Genomic DNA, 17,987 nt, shown 5'->3' with positions numbered 1-17,987 from the left:
AGGTAGCCAAAACGCTATGCGGGTTTTTGTGTAGAAAACAGAGATAAAAAATTTTGTATCACCACGCGGTTAACCGAACAGTTACCACTACATCTGACAGTCAGTTGTTGTTGTAGTACGCTCTTCTCGGCGGTTTAGAGGCGAATGTTTGAATTTATTTTCTTTTAGATGGACAAAAAACTATATCCAAAATACTTGTTGTGTACTTTTCCGTCATCGTGTAAACGGGCGGGCAACGTTTGTAATGCTTGTTGGTAACTAGGTTGGTAACCTAGCAGGGTGAATTAAAATGAGATGTAGATTTTTCTTTTTTAGGGTGTAAATACATGCAATGACAACCGCGCTCGATTATTTCTTTTACATGGCGCCTCGTGATAAACCAGAATAATTATCGAACTGGTTTTCCTGTGTTGAAATTGTGATGTTAATCGTTGCACTACTCTTATAAATGGCGAACAGTAAAGATACTCCAGAGGTAGATCTAAATCTATTATCTGATAGCAGAATCAACTAACTTCACTATCTTCAATTAGCATCTTCAAGCTCAAAACATTATAGTTATACATCCCGGTTCGTTGTATTTGCGAGTAGGGCGTGCTTCGGATGTAAATCCCAGTCGTATTTTACATGCGATTGCACGTCGGAGAAAGCCAGGTGGGCAATATTACCGTGATATCATTCTTCCTCCCCCGGTTACAAATCCAAAGGAATCGTTATCCGAATTTGAGGAATGTCGCTTACAGGTACTTTATTTGGTATTATCAACTGGACCTTACTCCAAATTTGTTTTCCAACTATCCAACAGGTTTCACATACTTTACAATCCTGCGTCCAATCAGATGGGCGTAGGAGATACGCTACTCCCCCACAGCAAATCTCGGCCTTCAACAGGAGATCTACGGCTGAACCCGTGGAAGGCAGTCAAATCGATTTCAAAGATGCAATAGTCGGTGATACTGTTATTGGCGAAGAAGTTCTTTGGTTAAATCCTGAAGGTGAATTCAATTTACATTTTCCTATCAAACGCGGTGAACTAAATTTGCACAAAGATATTGGAGGGTCCTTAACTGGTGTTATTGCCGATTTGCAAGAAATTTGGGAATACGTTTTGAAAAATCGACTTAAAATTGATTTGAAACAACTTAGAAATTATAAGGCTGTGCTGGTTATACCTGATATATACAATAGGGCGCATTTAAAGGAGTTTACCACACTGTTACTGAACAAGATCGGCTTTGGATATTGTTTTTTGTTGCAAGATCATGTAGCAGCCACCTTCGGTGCCGGGTTGGGTTATGCTTGCGTAGTCGATGTGGGAGATCAAAAGACTTCCGTATCGTGCGTCGAAGATGGAATTTCACATCCCAACACGAGAGTACGGTTGGATTATGGAGGAGCTGATGTAACGCAAACATTCTTCTGGATGCTTCAGAAGTGTGCTTTCCCGTATAAGGAATGCGATCAGAAAACACCACTGGATGTAGTTCTGCTGAAGCAGCTGAAAGAAGAATACTGTCATGTGAATCTGGATGTGTGCGGTTCCTTAGAGAAAAGTTTTACAGTGCAAAGGCCTCAACAAGGGAAATATAAATACACCTTGCAGGTTGGCGATGAGGCAATAGTTGCGCCATTGGCACTATTTTACACGGAACTGTTTTCGGTGACGGGCGTTAACAGATCTGTTCCGAAAACACAAAAACCAAGTACGGCACAATCACACCCGGAGGACTGCTTTGATGCAGAATATCTTCGAGAAACAGGTCGTAGGGGTAAAGAGAATCTGGAGCAAACAGCTAACGAAAGTGGTCTGGGTAACCAAGAGAATCCAGATGAGGAAATGGTAGTCGATGGTCTAGAACAGGAGAGAGAGGGCAAGCTAAGTGAAAAAGATTTTATACTGCCAAGTGGACAAGTTATCGGCATTGATCAGGCAATTTTGCAGAGTATCGAGCGATGTCGTAAGTTTTCGTTGTTCGCGAAACTATATGCGAACTTTAAATTTATAATAGGCCAATATATTTTCATTTTATTTTTCCATTTTTAGCTAACGACGAATTGAAACGCAAAATGTATGGTTGCATTCTAGTTGTTGGCGGTGGAATGAAGTTCACCGGTATTAGTAATTGGCTGCAAAATCGAGTGGCATTGAAAATTCCTCTGATGTACCGATCGGAACATAATATCGTAACCAGTTCAAAGGACATTGACCAAGAAATTACGTCGTGGAAGGGAGCTGCCATTATGTCCTGCTTGGAAAGCGCTGGGGAATTGTGGCTCACGGAACCTGAATGGTCTCGGTATGGACTACGGATATTGCGCGAAAAGGCGGTCTTCATGTGGTAGATGACTTTTGGATAATTTATTCGTGTTATTATTCGCTTTCTTCTGGAAAAATACAATTTTTTACAGCAACTAGTCGATCGTTTAACTCACCCCAGATCAAAATCAATTTTTCGAAGCAGACATTCTGACATTATTGGTTCATTTACCGTTGGTATGTGGGTGGGTTCTACTCTGTTCTGGAGGGATTGGTCACCGCAACCCGCTAACGATAGTAATATGATTCGATTATTCTCTAATTTCATTAGGGTAAATGTAATTGAGCATTTTAGCCGAGTTAGCTTTCCTTCTAACTTATAAACGAGAAAGAGAAAGTCAACGGAACAGAATCCTGATTCATTTTGAAATCGTACTGTTTGGTTTCGTCCTCGGATGTCTACTCATTTGACATTCCTTCGAAACGTACATCAAATGATTTCATATCACACAGCATGAAACTAGCTTAAACTAATGCTTTTATTTTAATGAATTATTGTATTTTTCCCCTTCACATGTTCTTCGTGTTTTTGTTTTGAATAATTTCTTCGCATACCGTGCTTTTTTACTCTAGTTAAAACGATGTTTAGAATTTAGAATTCTGATGGACATGTTAAGTCAAATTTTACTATGGGTTTCTTGCTTTATTCGGTTCATTTTCTCCTGACTGTCACAAATACAAAATAAACTGTTCTTTTCAATCATTTATTAAAACTATATGTTGCTACACTTTTTTTCAATGCCATGCATGTCTTTTTTCCTGGTAGCACAGGTTGATTTCAAGCTGTGACAGCTAAATTTGATTGTATTGGGAAAAGTTTATCGAACGAACGCATTTTGAATGATTCTGTCCCATTTTTGATATCAAGAGGATTTAAAAGCCATTGTGGGACATTTTGCAGTCAATTTGAGTAACAACGGCAAGTTATCCATATTTACTTTCTTTTTTTATTACTACTACTGTAACAGTGATATTCCGAAAACTACAATTTTCAGTACAGATAGATATATACGCATATTTTTCTCTAATTTATTGAAGAAATAATAATATGGCAATGGTCGAGTAATTGACAAAACAGAAAGTAAATTAGGAGTGGTTTCCAAAGCTATATGATTTGGTAATTAAACGAAGAATTCACTTTGATCAAATTATTCCTGTGAATCCATTTTTATTTGGTCTAAACCTATGCAGTACCAATACTTACAGTAAAATAGATTGATGCCAGAGATGTTATTACCCGTTGGCAAATTTAAAAATATTCTACAGCACCTACGATGATTATTTTATAAGTTATTCTTTGAGCCCGTAGTTTATTCAGGCGTGTCGATTTGAACAAAGTCACAACTGCTGCTAGTATGTTGAACTTTGAGCTTCTTTTTTGCCTGGATGTCGGCCATAGTTTGTTCGATAGAACGAATGTCACGCTTGTTTTCACTAGGAACTAATGGAAAAGCGCCGTCATTAAAACCAAGACTACTGATAAACTGTAATAGGACTTACCGTATCCGTAAGACTTATTCGATTCTGTTTTCTTAGCTGCTTCAAGGGCCGACTCCTGACCAATAAGATGAACATACTTGTCTTTATAGTTACTGGTCGGCACAATCGTAGTTTCTTTTTGCTGAGAGAGCCCCTTTTGTTCATCATCCGCTAGTTTCTGTTGCTTACGTTTCTCGGCATATTCCGTTGCTGTTTGCTTATTCCATGGATCGCCATTTCTGCGAGCTGCCAATTCATCTTCTGATGGCATGTGCTCCTTCTTGTAAACTACTATATATCTGTCTACACCCTCAATCCCAAAGCTTATTGCCACTAAACCTCCGATTTCCGCAATGTCGTGGCTAAAATGTAAAATCATTTAATACCAACAAAATATTCCTGTAGCATAATTACTTACACCACTGATCGATGGACTTTGTCCAATGGTTGAAATTCCATGTAATGACGATTGGAATCTTTTATTAGTCGCCCTAGACGATCTTCAGCAAATTTTCGAAACCTATTCAGTTCATCCCTTTCCTTGTTGCGCAGCATTTCTAGCTCCTTTTTTTGCTCTAAAATTAGACGTTTTCTGTGAAATTTTCAATATAGAATAAGGCATACAGACTTTCAATCATTTCCTTTTCTCTCTTGTCTCTGGATGGCGGTTTGTCCATTGATCCGAGAATGGAACCAAGTATATCCATTAGCGAAACTGTAGAAAAGCTTGTACTTTTTAGATAACAGATCGTTTGTTGACAGAAGATTAACAATTCCTTAATTTTCGATCAATTCACAAATATTTATAAACACACCCACTTGAGCCCGGTAACATAACCATACGTTAAATAAAAGTATTAAAATTTGGGTTAAATTATTCCACTGAAAAATTGGAATATCGACTGATTTCTCAAAATGCCGTAAAAGCAAGAGATAGTTTCTCTTTGTTTACTTTCTCTTCTATCAAATACCTAGCGGTTTTCACCAAATACAAATAATTATACGCATAAGTCCAATACAAACGGATAGCCAATGTTTGGTTCACAAAATAGTCTAGTCAAATACAAATAAAAATACCCCTAGGTCCCATACAAAAGCATGCCATTTTTTTTGGTTCACCAAAAGAACAAGTTGGCCTAGCCCATCCCTTAGTTTTGAACTAACTGATCAGAATGGTAGAAAAAAAAACATATCTGGCAACGCAACATCGAAGTTGCTACGATACAGAACTAGTTTGGTTGTTGTTTTTCTGACTTTATGTATTGCATTTTGAATACCAGTTATGCAGTATTTAGTAATTGCAGAGATCGACAGCCACATGATTCTGGCTGTATCGTAACATTATGGCAGACCGCTGATTTATGTACAAACTACACAACTAATTGCCGATTAAACAGTTTATTTCACTTATATTAATAAAAGAAGTAAACGTGATTTCTGGAATGGTTTTGGGTCATCTCTTTTAATAAAAAAATGATACCATAAAAACATTATTCCATTGCAAAACTCAAAGAAGAAATTTTAAATCTTGGAACAATACATAACACTATCGTTAGATCTTAGGATCATGTATTTATTAGACTTGATTCACTTAAGGTCACCTCAATCTTCAACGGTTTACAAGTATTGCTGATTCAAATAATAGACCAAAGCACCTAACTCTGACAACGAATTCTTTATTTTTAATACAATAAATATGAAAACGAACTAACTTTCTCACTCACTAAAGAAATTATCACATTTTGCAGGGGTTGACTAAGGAACAAAACGTCTTCATCTCTTTCAGCCCTTTCCCAGTCAACTCGTCTGGAATTTGATTCGGAATTCAGTATAATTTCCAAACGGATACCGAATCAGATGCAACAATCGATTCCGACTCGAAATAATAGTTGGTTTAATAGGTGATAATGACGACACGACCATGCACTTCGGAAGTAAATCAAAACGAGAAGTGTCCCTAAAACAATTCCAGCCAATCACTAAATGTTGCATGGCCTCTTATTAACAGTGATAATCGTCAACGGTAATCTGTAACGAAATTAGTGTTAAAAAATATATATTCATCCACCATGAAACACGTATTACTTCTTTGTAGCGAACACTATCGTTTGAGCCAGCCATACCAACGACCTCAACAATCTGAATAATTGTTGTATCAAACTTTCCCCGGATCTTCCTGTTCAATCATTTGTTTCACATTCCGAATGGATGGATTCACCTGAAAAGCTTTTCTTCTAACAGTTTATTCAGTGAGATCATTCGTGAACTAGGAACAGTTCTTACTCGAATGTTTTTATGTGCAGTCTTTCAGGTAGTGAAAAATATGGGATATTTTTTTAACTTTCACTATGATAACGTCCATTTAGATTTGACGTACACATTAAATAAAGATTATAAGTTTCCATATAATGTCTATGAATTATATTCTGCATATGATTCATATGACAAATCTAATGAATATAAATAAGATTTTCATTTCAGTGTAGTTCATTTCTATAGTATTGTATGTTTTATCAATAGCGATTGATAAAATTTTCATTTCCCCGCCTAAATAAATACTCAATCGGATTCTTCGTTAGGATGACGGTATTGAACGAATTCTCCACGAGTTTCATGTGGAGAATCAAAATACTCCAGAGTCGCAAGATGGTTCAATAACTTTATGGACTTATTTCGAATTTCACTTTCTGTAATTCATACAGGCAAAAAAAGATCAACTGATGGATTGGTACGTACGGAATCAAAAGTGCATCAAGGGCGAGTTCGGTATCCCCAATTATTGCCCAACGATTTTTGTTCGCAAGATTGAAAACGACGATAATTCAACAAATTATTGTGATGAATGTGCATGAATATATGTTGTTTTATTGAAATTTCTAAAATCTGCTCAAGTACATCATTTTTAATTACGTCATTTGCAATCACATTGTTTCGTTATAAGCGGCCCCTACACGAGAATAATTTTTGTCATTTTTAATGATGACTAAGTAATGATATTTCAAATTTGCATTGAAAACTCGTCATTACTGCACCATACACGTTCATTAAAATGATATTATTTTTTAGTAATGATCGTGTAAGGTCCGCTACCCGCTTGTGAGGAATTCTGGCAACCGTCAGAAGGCTGACTGCGTTCCGACAGCTGTCAACATTGTCCAGGCGAAATTATGTCATTACCACGCCGCACGTGTCTTGTTTATTTCTCTCTTCCTTCTTTTTTCTTTTTTTTATTCGACTTCATTTGCTGTTCGTAAATCCCACATGTCCATACAAAAACGAATCTTGAGACGAGGTAAATGAGATTGAAATATGGGTATGTTTGGTAGTGAGAGAGCAATGGTATTGGCAATACCATTTTATATAATTAGTATATATGAAGGGCAATAAATGATTGTCTTTCATATGTACTTTTTATTGAAAAAATGTCGAATTCTGGCAGAACTCCGGCAAAAATGGCTGGCAGACATAGCCAGCCGTCTGGGGGGGAATCTGCCCGCCACGTACAAGTGGGTATAGATGATTATGATTATATGTAATTTTTTCACAATCTTCAAAGAAAATCGAATAGATCATAAATAACATGAACACATATTTACTCATGAAAATTACTCAAGGCTGCACAAAACTGAAATTGTACCGGTGCATCGTGAACCAATATAATGAAAGCATAGTCGTTCACACTCAAGTTTTCGAGTCGTCCAACAGAGCCGTCAAAGCTGATAAGACAGACATTAACATAGTATCTGAGCTTCAAGCACTTGAGATAAGTCTTCTGGTAGAGTTAATACATTATTCGGATTAATCAGAGTTCAAATTCGGAAAATATTGTTCGAACGAGACGTTAACATTTTTAAAACCTATCTCTAAATTTCTTATCCTCAAAAAAGTTTGCCTGCCTTTTCCGGGTAAAATAGTAAATTTATAAAAATGTCTACTGTTTCATAGAAAGCCACTCTTAACTTGATTGCTTGTACCTTAAAGATTTTTACTAAAAACAATTTCTCTACGCAGCTAATGAGTTGGTGGTCTTTGAACAAGAAGTAAAGTCCTAATTTATTTCTTCTTTTATTATCGCAAATGCGTAGTTGAGAAAACAAATACAAATAATGAAATGAAAATGAAACAAAAGCGGCCCTTACACGAGTCATTACTAAAAAATAATATCATTTTAATGAACGTGTACGGTGCAGTAATGACGAGTTTTCTATCAAATTTGAAATATATCATTACTTAGTCATCATTAAAAATGACAAAAATAATTCTCGTGTAAGGGCCGCTAAACAGAAAAAATGGAGGAATTGCAAGACAGACTCTTCAAGATATTGACATAATTTTGTTGCGTTATTTTAACAGCTTCCGGAATTCAGACAGGCTTCTGCCGGCTGCCAGAATTCCCTACAAGCGGGGTAAAGAACTGTTGATTTAATCATACACAGTTTAGTGTAAGCATAATTACTTAGAAATTGGTACTTGACATATAGCGTACAGTATTTCATTTTTTAGAAACTTTGTAAACATTGTGCGTACGTTGCACTAAATTTTCATTTGTATTCTACTTATTATTTAATGATCCAGTGAATAAGCCATGTAGAATTATAACAAGATCTAAATGTCTACAAATTCAATTAAAATGAGTAAACCGGAACAGTTAGAATCTGTAATTAATTCGCAGAAGGAACAGCTTCTCCGTTACGAAAAACGACTCAAAGGTTAGTTATAGTTAGGATAAATTATCTAGTAAGTATATAAAAATTGTTTCATCCGTTGTAGATGTAGTAGCGGCCTACAAAGGGCTGTTGAAAGAAAAAACTGCCCTTGAATCCAGTTTAGCAGCTTTCACTAGAGGCGAGAATGGTGTGTCAAACGAGCAAAAAAAGCAGATCGATACGGCATCCTCATCCGAAATCAACGATGACACTGGAAGCCTTCGGGGACAAGTAGCAACTCTTATGAACTCGCTAGCCACGTTGACGACTGAGAGAAGTCGTATGGAATCATCGTTCAAGTCCGATCGTAAACAATTACGAGAGATAATTGCGGAGAAAGATTTGGCCATTCGAGATTTAGAAGAACAGGTCAAAGCTTTGAACTACACGATAAAGACCGATTTGGAAACGTGCAAAACAAAGTTGAAGCACGACCGTGAAGAAGAGTGCAATGCTAATTTGGTGATGATATGTGAACTTCAGAAACAGTTACTAGATGAAAGACATTTGAATGAAACCTTGGAGATGCAGTTGAGAGATTTGAAGATTCAGTTTAACCAAAAACATTCCGATCGGCGAGTGAGTGAGATGCCCAACACTTCAGATTTTGTAAAACAAAGTTCGGAACTATTAGAAAGTTCGAAAAAGGAGAATGCTGCCCTATCGAATTTACTTCAGCAGTTTCAGAACGAAATTGAAAACTTGAAGCGCCAACACGACACGGCCATTCGCAACGAACAGCGAAGAGTACTGATTGCCGAAGAGAGAAGTAAAAAATTGGAAGAAATCCACGAAGAACGAGTTGCCAACTTAGAGGCACGATTGGCAGAACTAAGTGGAGTTGTTGGAACGTATGATCGTTTGCGACAACAGGATCAAGAGAATATATCACAACTAAAAGAAAAATTGTCAAAGTTGAGTCTAAATAACACTCTGAATAGAAGAGTTAGTCAGGAGAGTAATGTTGAGCGTATTGTCGAGGAGATAAGCTATCTTAAAAATATGCTACTTTCCGAAAACGAAAAACTCCACGAGCCACTAGATTTATCGACATTATTCACAATTCATTCAACGGCAAAAGATGATTTCGACAATCAAAATTTCGGTCTAGAAGACTATCGTAATTTACAACGTAGCTTTGAGCAATGTTTAAGGGAAAACGAATCTCTGAAAACAACTATTCAGACTCACCAGAATAATACGAGAAGTCTTCAAGAAAAAGTAAAAGCTCTCAACAGAAATTTGGATGACCTTGAGGCTGAATTTAAAAATAAATTAGTTGAGCATAACAACATTGTTAAGTCGGAAAAGATTCGAGCTCAGGAAATGTCAACAGCGATGGAGATGGAGTTCAAATCAAAACTATCCCAACTGGAACTACAGTTAAAAAAACAGCGTGAACGTTCCTTACAACTTCTAGAAGAGAAAGAGGAGGAGATAAAATCACTTCGGACGTCGTTCGATATTATGATGCATGATGCTACCAGCGAACGCGAGACTTCCATTGTCGAGAATAAGAATATGTCAGACCAACAAAACTTCGACAACTTCCCTATGGCTCTATCGAAAAAAATCAACGCTCTCAGTTCAGTATTTAAAACAGACGCAAATGTGAACCCAGAAACAAATCACATTTTACACTACGCACACGAGTTAGCGCGTAAAGAAATTGAAATTACTGCACTTCGGACAGCTAAAAACAACACCGAATCAGCTCTACGACAGGCACTGCATGATAAAGTTGCTTCTCAAGAGGAGCTGCATGATAAGATCGCATACTTAGAAGAACAAATTGATAGGTTTATTATGAAAAAGCTATTTTATCTTCACGTACTTAGTTTCGATAATCATTACAGGTGGGAACGTTGTAAATCACGAGAAGGAGCCAACCTAGAGTACCTGAAGAACGTTATACTAAGCTTCCTTACATCTCAGGATATTGACTGCAAAAAGCATATGATTAATGCAATAGCTGCGGTTCTAAAATTTAGCACGACTGAGATGAAAGCGATACAAGGTTCGGATGGCATGAAGCGGTGAAAAACCAAATGCAATTTGATTTTCACTGAGTACTCCGAAATGTACTCTTTTAATAAAAGTGTTAATATATCTGCTGTATATTATTCAAAAGCTATCTTCTAATAATTCCATCAATTCAATGCAGAAACGAAACGCAAAGTGAAGAAGTAGAGAATAGAGGCGTGCAAAACAGCTCATTTTGGTGAACAGCTCCGAACCGATCAGCTCACCAAAGTGAACCGATTCGATGTATCAGCTCATCAGCTCTTTTATTTTGAACTTAAGGTTCATTTTGTGCGCCGTTTTTCTTATGCACCGGTTTTTTTTCAAATGCATGATCGAAATTGAATCATTGATTTGCAATGATGCAATGAATGCCATGCGAAATAATTTATCTTCAATTGATGTCGACTAAATTGAATCTCTTAAAGAGCCGAAGATCCGATCAGCTCGTAGCGTGTTCCCTGCGTCATAATGCAGTGAACTGGGTAGCAAATGAGTGAGCTGGTGAGCTGCGGTTCTTTTAAAAAGAGCTGTGAGCTGTCAGCTCACTTCAATGATTCGATTCACTGGAACAGCTCAGGAGCGAATTGCCCATCTCTAGTAGAGAAGTACATAATAGAAAATTGCATGCTTATTGTCGTATGCAACGATGTACAAGCAAATTCGACGTATTTTGATTGATAATTGTGTTTGGAGTCTTTTCTCAAATCAGTAAAAATTGGCAACATCCTTTTTTGCGAACATGGCAACATCCCTTTTTGCGAACATCGCTGTTTGCAGGAACGGTTTGTTGTTGTTTTTATTCCTACAAAAATAGTGTAGAAATTTGATGTTATCTTCATATAGAAAGAAAATTTGTTGTAGATGCATTCTACAGGAATGTAGTGTTCATTTAAAAAATAAGTAGATAAAAACTTCCCCAGTATAACTACTCCAACGGGCCTCCAACTCCTCCTTATCAAAGAGGCTCAACAATAAACATCTGCCTGCCAGATTTGTTGAACGAAAAAAATTGCGTTCAGTTCAATGGTCTGTTTCAAAATCGGCAAAAAACGGTTCCGTGTTGGCATCCCGCTTAACGATTAATTGGACGTTCATTGGACTAACGATCCAACGTATTGAGCCAACGATGAAATTTAATTAATGCGTGCAAAGTTGTACGCAATGGTGATTTTTAACGGATTTTCACTTGTATGCTTTACACAGCTTTTTTGAAAAAAAAATTGTACTAGCTTGGATGTCTGTTCTATTAGGCTCTCTGACAGCTCACTTACAACCACAAATGCAAATGAGATTGGTTTGTTTTCATCAGGAAACGAATGCATTAAACACAGTTCAGACGATCAATCAACTTCGGTAGACGTCCAGATTGGTTTATTAATTTTATTTAGGCGAATATTGCTCACGTATCCGACGTTAAAAAGTTCCGTGAACTTGACGTAGTGTCCTTTCATATGAATTGCTTACAATTAATGTTGTTGTTTCGTTATCGTTCCATTCAGGTGATAGCCGCTTGATGCTGCGTGTGAATCGCTTTTACATATTGTTTTGTTTTCATCAGGAAACGTGTTGGCCACCCATTTTTCAGTAGGGCCACCGTTCATTTTTCACCGGGCATAGAAATCTCAATGTGCTATGACATAGATTGTTTATATTTGAAACAATATCACGTTACAGTATGAACAATATTGAGAAAATTTTGCTTTATATTCAGTGATTCTTAATATAAGAAAGTAAACACTACTTAGAACTGTTGCTTAGAATTTGTTAGGTTTGTTATTGCCTCGTCCCACGAAGCATTAACACAAACGAATTTCCAGACATGACACTCACGATCTTTTTCTGGCGCACATCACGGTCCTCCATGAAACTGGCAACAATGGTGATAAACTGGTTGCACTGTTGAGTTCCCATCATCACATTTTTAACACAAATGTCAAACCGTGAGAACCTTTCGATTCGTTAGCTCATTTGTATATATTGAGATTTTTAGTACACTTAATATATTGTTTGTTTGTTTAATAGCGAGAGGACAGATTACAGAAGGTATGAATTATACCAGTTAAGTGGGAGTTACATTGTATACTTTTCGCGTTGGAAGTAAAGGTAGCTCGGAAAGCTCGGAATTCCAAGTGCCAAAACAGTAGATTTCCGACATTCCATTATGTACTACGAAAACAGTCAGAGTAGATTGCATAAATATTAAAAAATCAAAATCTACGGTTGACGAGTATATGGCAGAAATGAGCATGATGACCTGGCTTTGGATGCCTATTTTTCGTGCTTTTCCGTTTGTTTCGTTTTCGTTTTAACAATTTAATTATGGTATCGAAATGAGTGACAATGTTGACATTTGATTCTGCCCTACTCATGGCACACTTTAATTGAAATGATAATGCAATTAATCTCGCGCTCCACCAAGCGGTGAGTGCGGTCATTTTAGAAAGTACCGGGTACGAACCAGAATTTTTTAAATTATTGTAGGCACATACATGTCTTTATTATTTATCTTTGGCATTAAGGTCAATTGAAGCAAGGAATCATTATTTGCTGTATGTAAACATATGTTTGCTTCCTTTCTAACTTTTATATCTGGAAAAATCTATGAAAATTCCACTAAGTGGACTAAGAAGGGTGTTTTAGATTAGCATCACTTTTCTCAAAGTTAAAAATCAAAATCAAAAATGAGCCCAAATTAGTGTCAGAAAATCTTTTATAAAATGATAAAAAAAATCATGAGACTATTTTTAAGAAAGAGAAAGGCATTATCACACTACTAGGTGGATTAAGAAGGGTTTTTTGTATGTACATGCGGGATTGACTAATATCAAATCTGTATGAAATGTTCAAAACGACGAATGTAACAATGAGAGATTCTCTTTGTTTACTTTCTCTTTCAAAAGTGGAAGTTGACAGGTGGCATATTAGCCGTTCTCAAAAAAAAAAAAAACGCGTGAAATCAATGGCAACATTTTTTGCGAGCATGGTGCCGTCAGGCAAGTCCGCATCGAACCTTGCACATAGAAGTAGGGAAAAGAAATGTTAAATTCGTGCGCGTCCAAATAGCATCACTGCGCACCCATACAATTAACATGATATGTTGAATGCCATGCCGTGCGATGGCGTTGCTGAACTGAAGATTGATTTCGCTCCAAGCTGACAGGGTCTGCTATAGGGAAAGCTAGCGCGAAAATGGCCGCGCGGCGAAAAGGACCACTCGCAATAATTCGAACACTAATGCCCCGTTTACACTTCTGCTGGCTGCCAGCATGCTGGTGTCAGTGTACTGCCCTCTTAGGAAAAAACGTTCAACTGTGTTCCAATGATCCAAAGTATTAGACCAACGAAGGACCACCGTTGAACGTTTTTTTTCCTAAGAGGGAAGTACACTGACACCAGCATGCTGGCAGCCAGCAGAAGTGTAAACGGGGCATAAATGTTACATCCCATCGGATAAGTCCTCTATACGTTGGTCTGAGTATTAGCTACACTTTCATTATGTTCATTTGACATGTCCACTCAGTTGAGCCTCCGTCATTTGAGAGTGCAAACGTGTAGTACTGCCAAATACAAATTATAATACGGAACACTTCGACAAATTTTCGAGGACACATTTTACAATATGCGGTACACTGTTAGACTGACAATGTACTTTATCGTATTTCCATAAAACTAGCAACGCTGAATGGTAAAAATCAGTTCACCATAGTAACTGTTTATTACAATGAAAAGTACGAAAACAAGCGAATCGGTTACCACCCGAGAGTGGGACATTTCAGCGGTACGCCGTGTTGGTCGTTCGAATGTTTTAGTGATATCCTTTAGGGAAATTGAGTGCGCATCGCATAGTGTGATGGAGCAAAATACAAACAGTTCAATTTGAAAATTTTGGATTTATTATGTCTTATGATGCATTTGATGAGTGAGTATTTCCGAATTTCAAAAAGCATTCACGTTAGATTTTAAATAATTGTTTTTATTGTATGCAGATTTAGCTGCCTCGAAGGTTACGATCAATTTAACGCAGGAATCGCTCGTTTGTGCGAAGTCCAGTTTTTCGGAACCACATCCACAGACTAACAGACAGGACACTCAAATTAGATTCTTCAATCATTTTAACTGTCATTTCGAATATTCCATTATTTGGGACAGTACTCACATGTGTTATGATGGCGCCACGTTACCCTATCAAAAACATCCTGTCTGTCATCTAGACTGTGTTTATTTTTTTCATTTACCAACAGAGTTGCCATTTATACAGAATTACCTGTAATGTATTGATATGTATTTGCATTTGTATGCGAATTTCATGCAGGATACAGATTTAATACATATTGCCAAAACTATATACAAAATTGTGCCTACCTCTCATCCTTCAACGCAATACAAAATCGAACCCGTTTAGTGGCAATATTTACTTGCTTCTGATCTGCCGCCACTTAATTTCGGGTGAAAATTACCAACACAATAAAAAATAGTCTAGATGAACAATGTTGAGAAAAATAAATGGTTACCTTCCAACATCGCTAAAAAGTTTAATATATTATTAACGTAATATAATAATTTACTGTGACGATTCATTTCCAAATATTATGATGAAATCAGGCATCCCTGCAAGCAGCTGATCGGTGTTGACAAACGAGGGGGAACCAACTAGTAAATTAACTTTTACATAACACAAGGGGTGTACCGATAGTAAATAGTTCGCGCAGTACAATATAGGTGGAACTAGTGCATCACGAAAAATTATTTTTACAAGAATTTACTCATACTGTCGTGTCTGTTAGTCTGTGCCACCTCTACCGGCGTTTGTAGCGAAGAAGACTTTTACACATCCGCCGCTGGAACCGTTTTTCGTAGAGATCATTTGTCAGTGTCGGAATCAGATTCTGACAACATGTCAAATATAAAAATTTCTCAGATTGATAATACTGTTATGTAAGTTATGTGACGCTTGTGAATTTTGACGGCCTAATAGATTTATTCATTTTGAATTTCGAGTAGGACACTCGGTGGTCGAATAGCCAACGGACCGGCGGATGCCACGCATCTTGTAATGACACGAGTAAGATTGGTTAGTGTTCGATACTGCTTATCTAGGATATGGATTACTAAAAGTGTCGGTGCATGGTTTTTCTTATGTGAAGGATGTGGATGACACCTTTTAGTGTAAACCGTACAATGTTCTCGAATCTCGATAATATGTTTGCGTACTACATAAATCTTCCGAAATACGTTGCAAATTAATTTATTAGCAAATATAGAATTTACTCCGGAACTGTTTCATTTACTTCGAAACTCTTGTGATTATCGATCAGTATAAATAAAAAGACTACAGACTATCTAGCATGGCAAAACATACGGCGTCATAATCCTTTAAATTCGCTTTAATTAGTAGTCTGCCATGTTAGGATGGAATTACGTGATTGTCGATGTTGAAAACTTTTCAATTGCTAAATACTGTTATTCAGAATGTAATATACGGCATCAGAAAAACAACAAACAACTTAGTCTCATATCGTAGCAACGTCGATGTTGCGTTGCCAGATATGTTTTATTCCTACCATTTTAACCTGTCTGTTTGAAACCAAGGGATGGGCTAGGCCAACTTATGTGTTAGGTGAACCAAAAACATTCGATGCATTTGTATGGGACTTAGGGGTATTATTATTTGTATTTGGTACTGCCACGTCTAATTATTTCCTGCGTCGTTTTGAAGCGGAAGATTGTAGCTTTCGGCTTTCGAATAATATATAACATTCCGAGTGAAAATACTGTTTACTAGTTTTTGCATAAAACCTAAATTTTCGCCCCAGCTTTTGCATCTCATTTATTTTGCACCAAAGTTCAATATCTGTCCTGCACACTTAGTTTTCTTTACCGACTTCAGCAATATTTTACCGACTTTTACACAGCTGAACGTACGGTAATCTGTTCAGTAATTTATTAATTGACGAACGTTCAGTAAAACTGAAGTTTGTTCGAATTGTCATTTTTAACTGTACTGATCAGCAAATGTTGATGAGGATTCAGTAAATATTGCTGTTAAATCAACATTTCTTTTACGTTGAAAAGTTACCGAACCAGCGGTTAAACCAACTGATTGAATCAGCAATTTTTACAGTTCAGTGCAGCAGAAAATTAATTTTGAATGATTATATTATTTCATTTGAAATTACGGAAAAAATATCTTGAACAACTGATTGCTCTACGTCCGTTTTATTTTTGATTTAAAAAACATTAATTTTCTTTCATCTCATAGCTTCGGCGAAAGTTTTCACCCGTTGTATTCAGAGTTCCAATACCATATAAAGTGTTCATAATGAACAAATAAACAGTTTATCTGCAGGATGGCTTTTACAGTTGAATACTTCAAAACACTGGCACAGCTATCCAAAGCAGTACAGAATATGAAATGTTAGAAGGTAAATCATATTACTTACTGAATAGTTCGAATAACGATACATAAAAGATTGGATTTTGTTCAATATATAATCCATTTTACTCACTTCGATCACAGTATACAAAAACCAATATGGCGTGCTATGTGTTTGCGTTTTACAAATTAATTCGGTACTCTTTACCGAACAATTCGCTAAAAGTCGATAAATTACTGATCGACCAGCACGATTTCTGTTAAATTTACCGAATAATTTCAAAGTGAAGACAGTTCGGTAGATAATTGCCAAATTTTCAGTACATGTTTTTGAAGAACTGAATTTCGGTAACAAAATATGCTGAATACGTCAATTTTTATAAGAACAGCAGACTAATCGGTAATTTTGATAAAAATAACGAATTTTCCAGTAAAAATATTACCGAACTGAAAATCCGAAAATAAGTGTGTGTGCACATGACTGTTTTTAATTACCCACTCAGAAAGCGGTTATATTTTGTTGGTCATTGAGCGCTTGTTGAACGGTATATTGCACGAAATAATCTTTCAGTTTGCTGGAATGGTTTGTTGTTGTTTTTTCTCCTACAAAATTAGGTGTTACCTTAATATAGAAAGAAAATTTGTTGTTATTCTACGTGAAGTAGAAGCACAGACTAACAGACAGGACACTCAAATTAAATTCTTTAATCATTTTACCGGTCATTTCGAATATTCCTTTAATAGGGACAGTACTCGCATATGTCATGATGGCGCCTCGTTACCCTACCAAAAACAATCAGTCTGTCATCTAGACCGTGTTTATTTATTTTATTTACCAACAGAGTTGCCATTTATACAAAACTATTTCTAATGTACTTATTTTTATACGTCCATGCAGATTTCATGCAGGATACAGATTTAATACATATTGCCAAAACTAAATACAGATTTCTGCCTACTTCTCAGTGTGCCGGGTGAAAATCATCAATACAATTAAAAATAGCCAAGATAACAAGTTCATTTTTCATCGTGCTCAATAATGAACGTTTTTAACATTCCGTGCCAAAAACTAACCAAAAGAAATAAA

The 17,987-nt window shown here is 36.6% G+C and overlaps 3 protein-coding genes across 3 annotated transcripts; 2 read left to right on the top strand and 1 right to left on the bottom strand.

The window, feature by feature from the left end:
- The first annotated feature begins 327 nt into the window (after window positions 1-327).
- LOC131436432 (actin-related protein 8) lies at window positions 328-2,415 on the top strand. Its single transcript, XM_058605153.1, has 4 exons — window positions 328-475; window positions 534-743; window positions 806-1,958; window positions 2,045-2,415. The coding sequence occupies exons 1-4, from the start codon at window positions 449-451 to the stop codon at window positions 2,341-2,343; spliced, it is 1,689 nt and encodes a 562-aa protein (XP_058461136.1). The 5' UTR covers window positions 328-448; the 3' UTR covers window positions 2,344-2,415.
- On the bottom strand, window positions 2,332-4,642 carry LOC131436434 (sperm-associated antigen 7). The gene is made up of 4 exons (XM_058605154.1): window positions 4,425-4,642; window positions 4,215-4,371; window positions 3,818-4,158; window positions 2,332-3,758 (listed from the first exon to the last, which is right to left on the bottom strand). The coding sequence occupies exons 1-4, from the start codon at window positions 4,501-4,503 to the stop codon at window positions 3,628-3,630; spliced, it is 708 nt and encodes a 235-aa protein (XP_058461137.1). The 5' UTR covers window positions 4,504-4,642; the 3' UTR covers window positions 2,332-3,627.
- Window positions 4,643-8,296: 3,654 nt separating this feature from the next.
- LOC131437635 (GRIP and coiled-coil domain-containing protein 1) lies at window positions 8,297-10,611 on the top strand. Its single transcript, XM_058607109.1, has 3 exons — window positions 8,297-8,505; window positions 8,567-10,301; window positions 10,359-10,611. Exons 1-3 carry the CDS (start codon window positions 8,406-8,408, stop codon window positions 10,540-10,542), a joined length of 2,019 nt encoding a protein of 672 aa, XP_058463092.1. The 5' UTR covers window positions 8,297-8,405; the 3' UTR covers window positions 10,543-10,611.
- Window positions 10,612-17,987: the final 7,376 nt, after the last annotated feature.

This window comes from Malaya genurostris, chromosome 3 (genome assembly GCF_030247185.1).
Source record: "Malaya genurostris strain Urasoe2022 chromosome 3, Malgen_1.1, whole genome shotgun sequence".
NCBI classification, from domain to species: Eukaryota; Metazoa; Arthropoda; class Insecta; order Diptera; family Culicidae; genus Malaya; species Malaya genurostris.
This window is presented reverse-complemented; position numbering and strand designations above follow the sequence as displayed.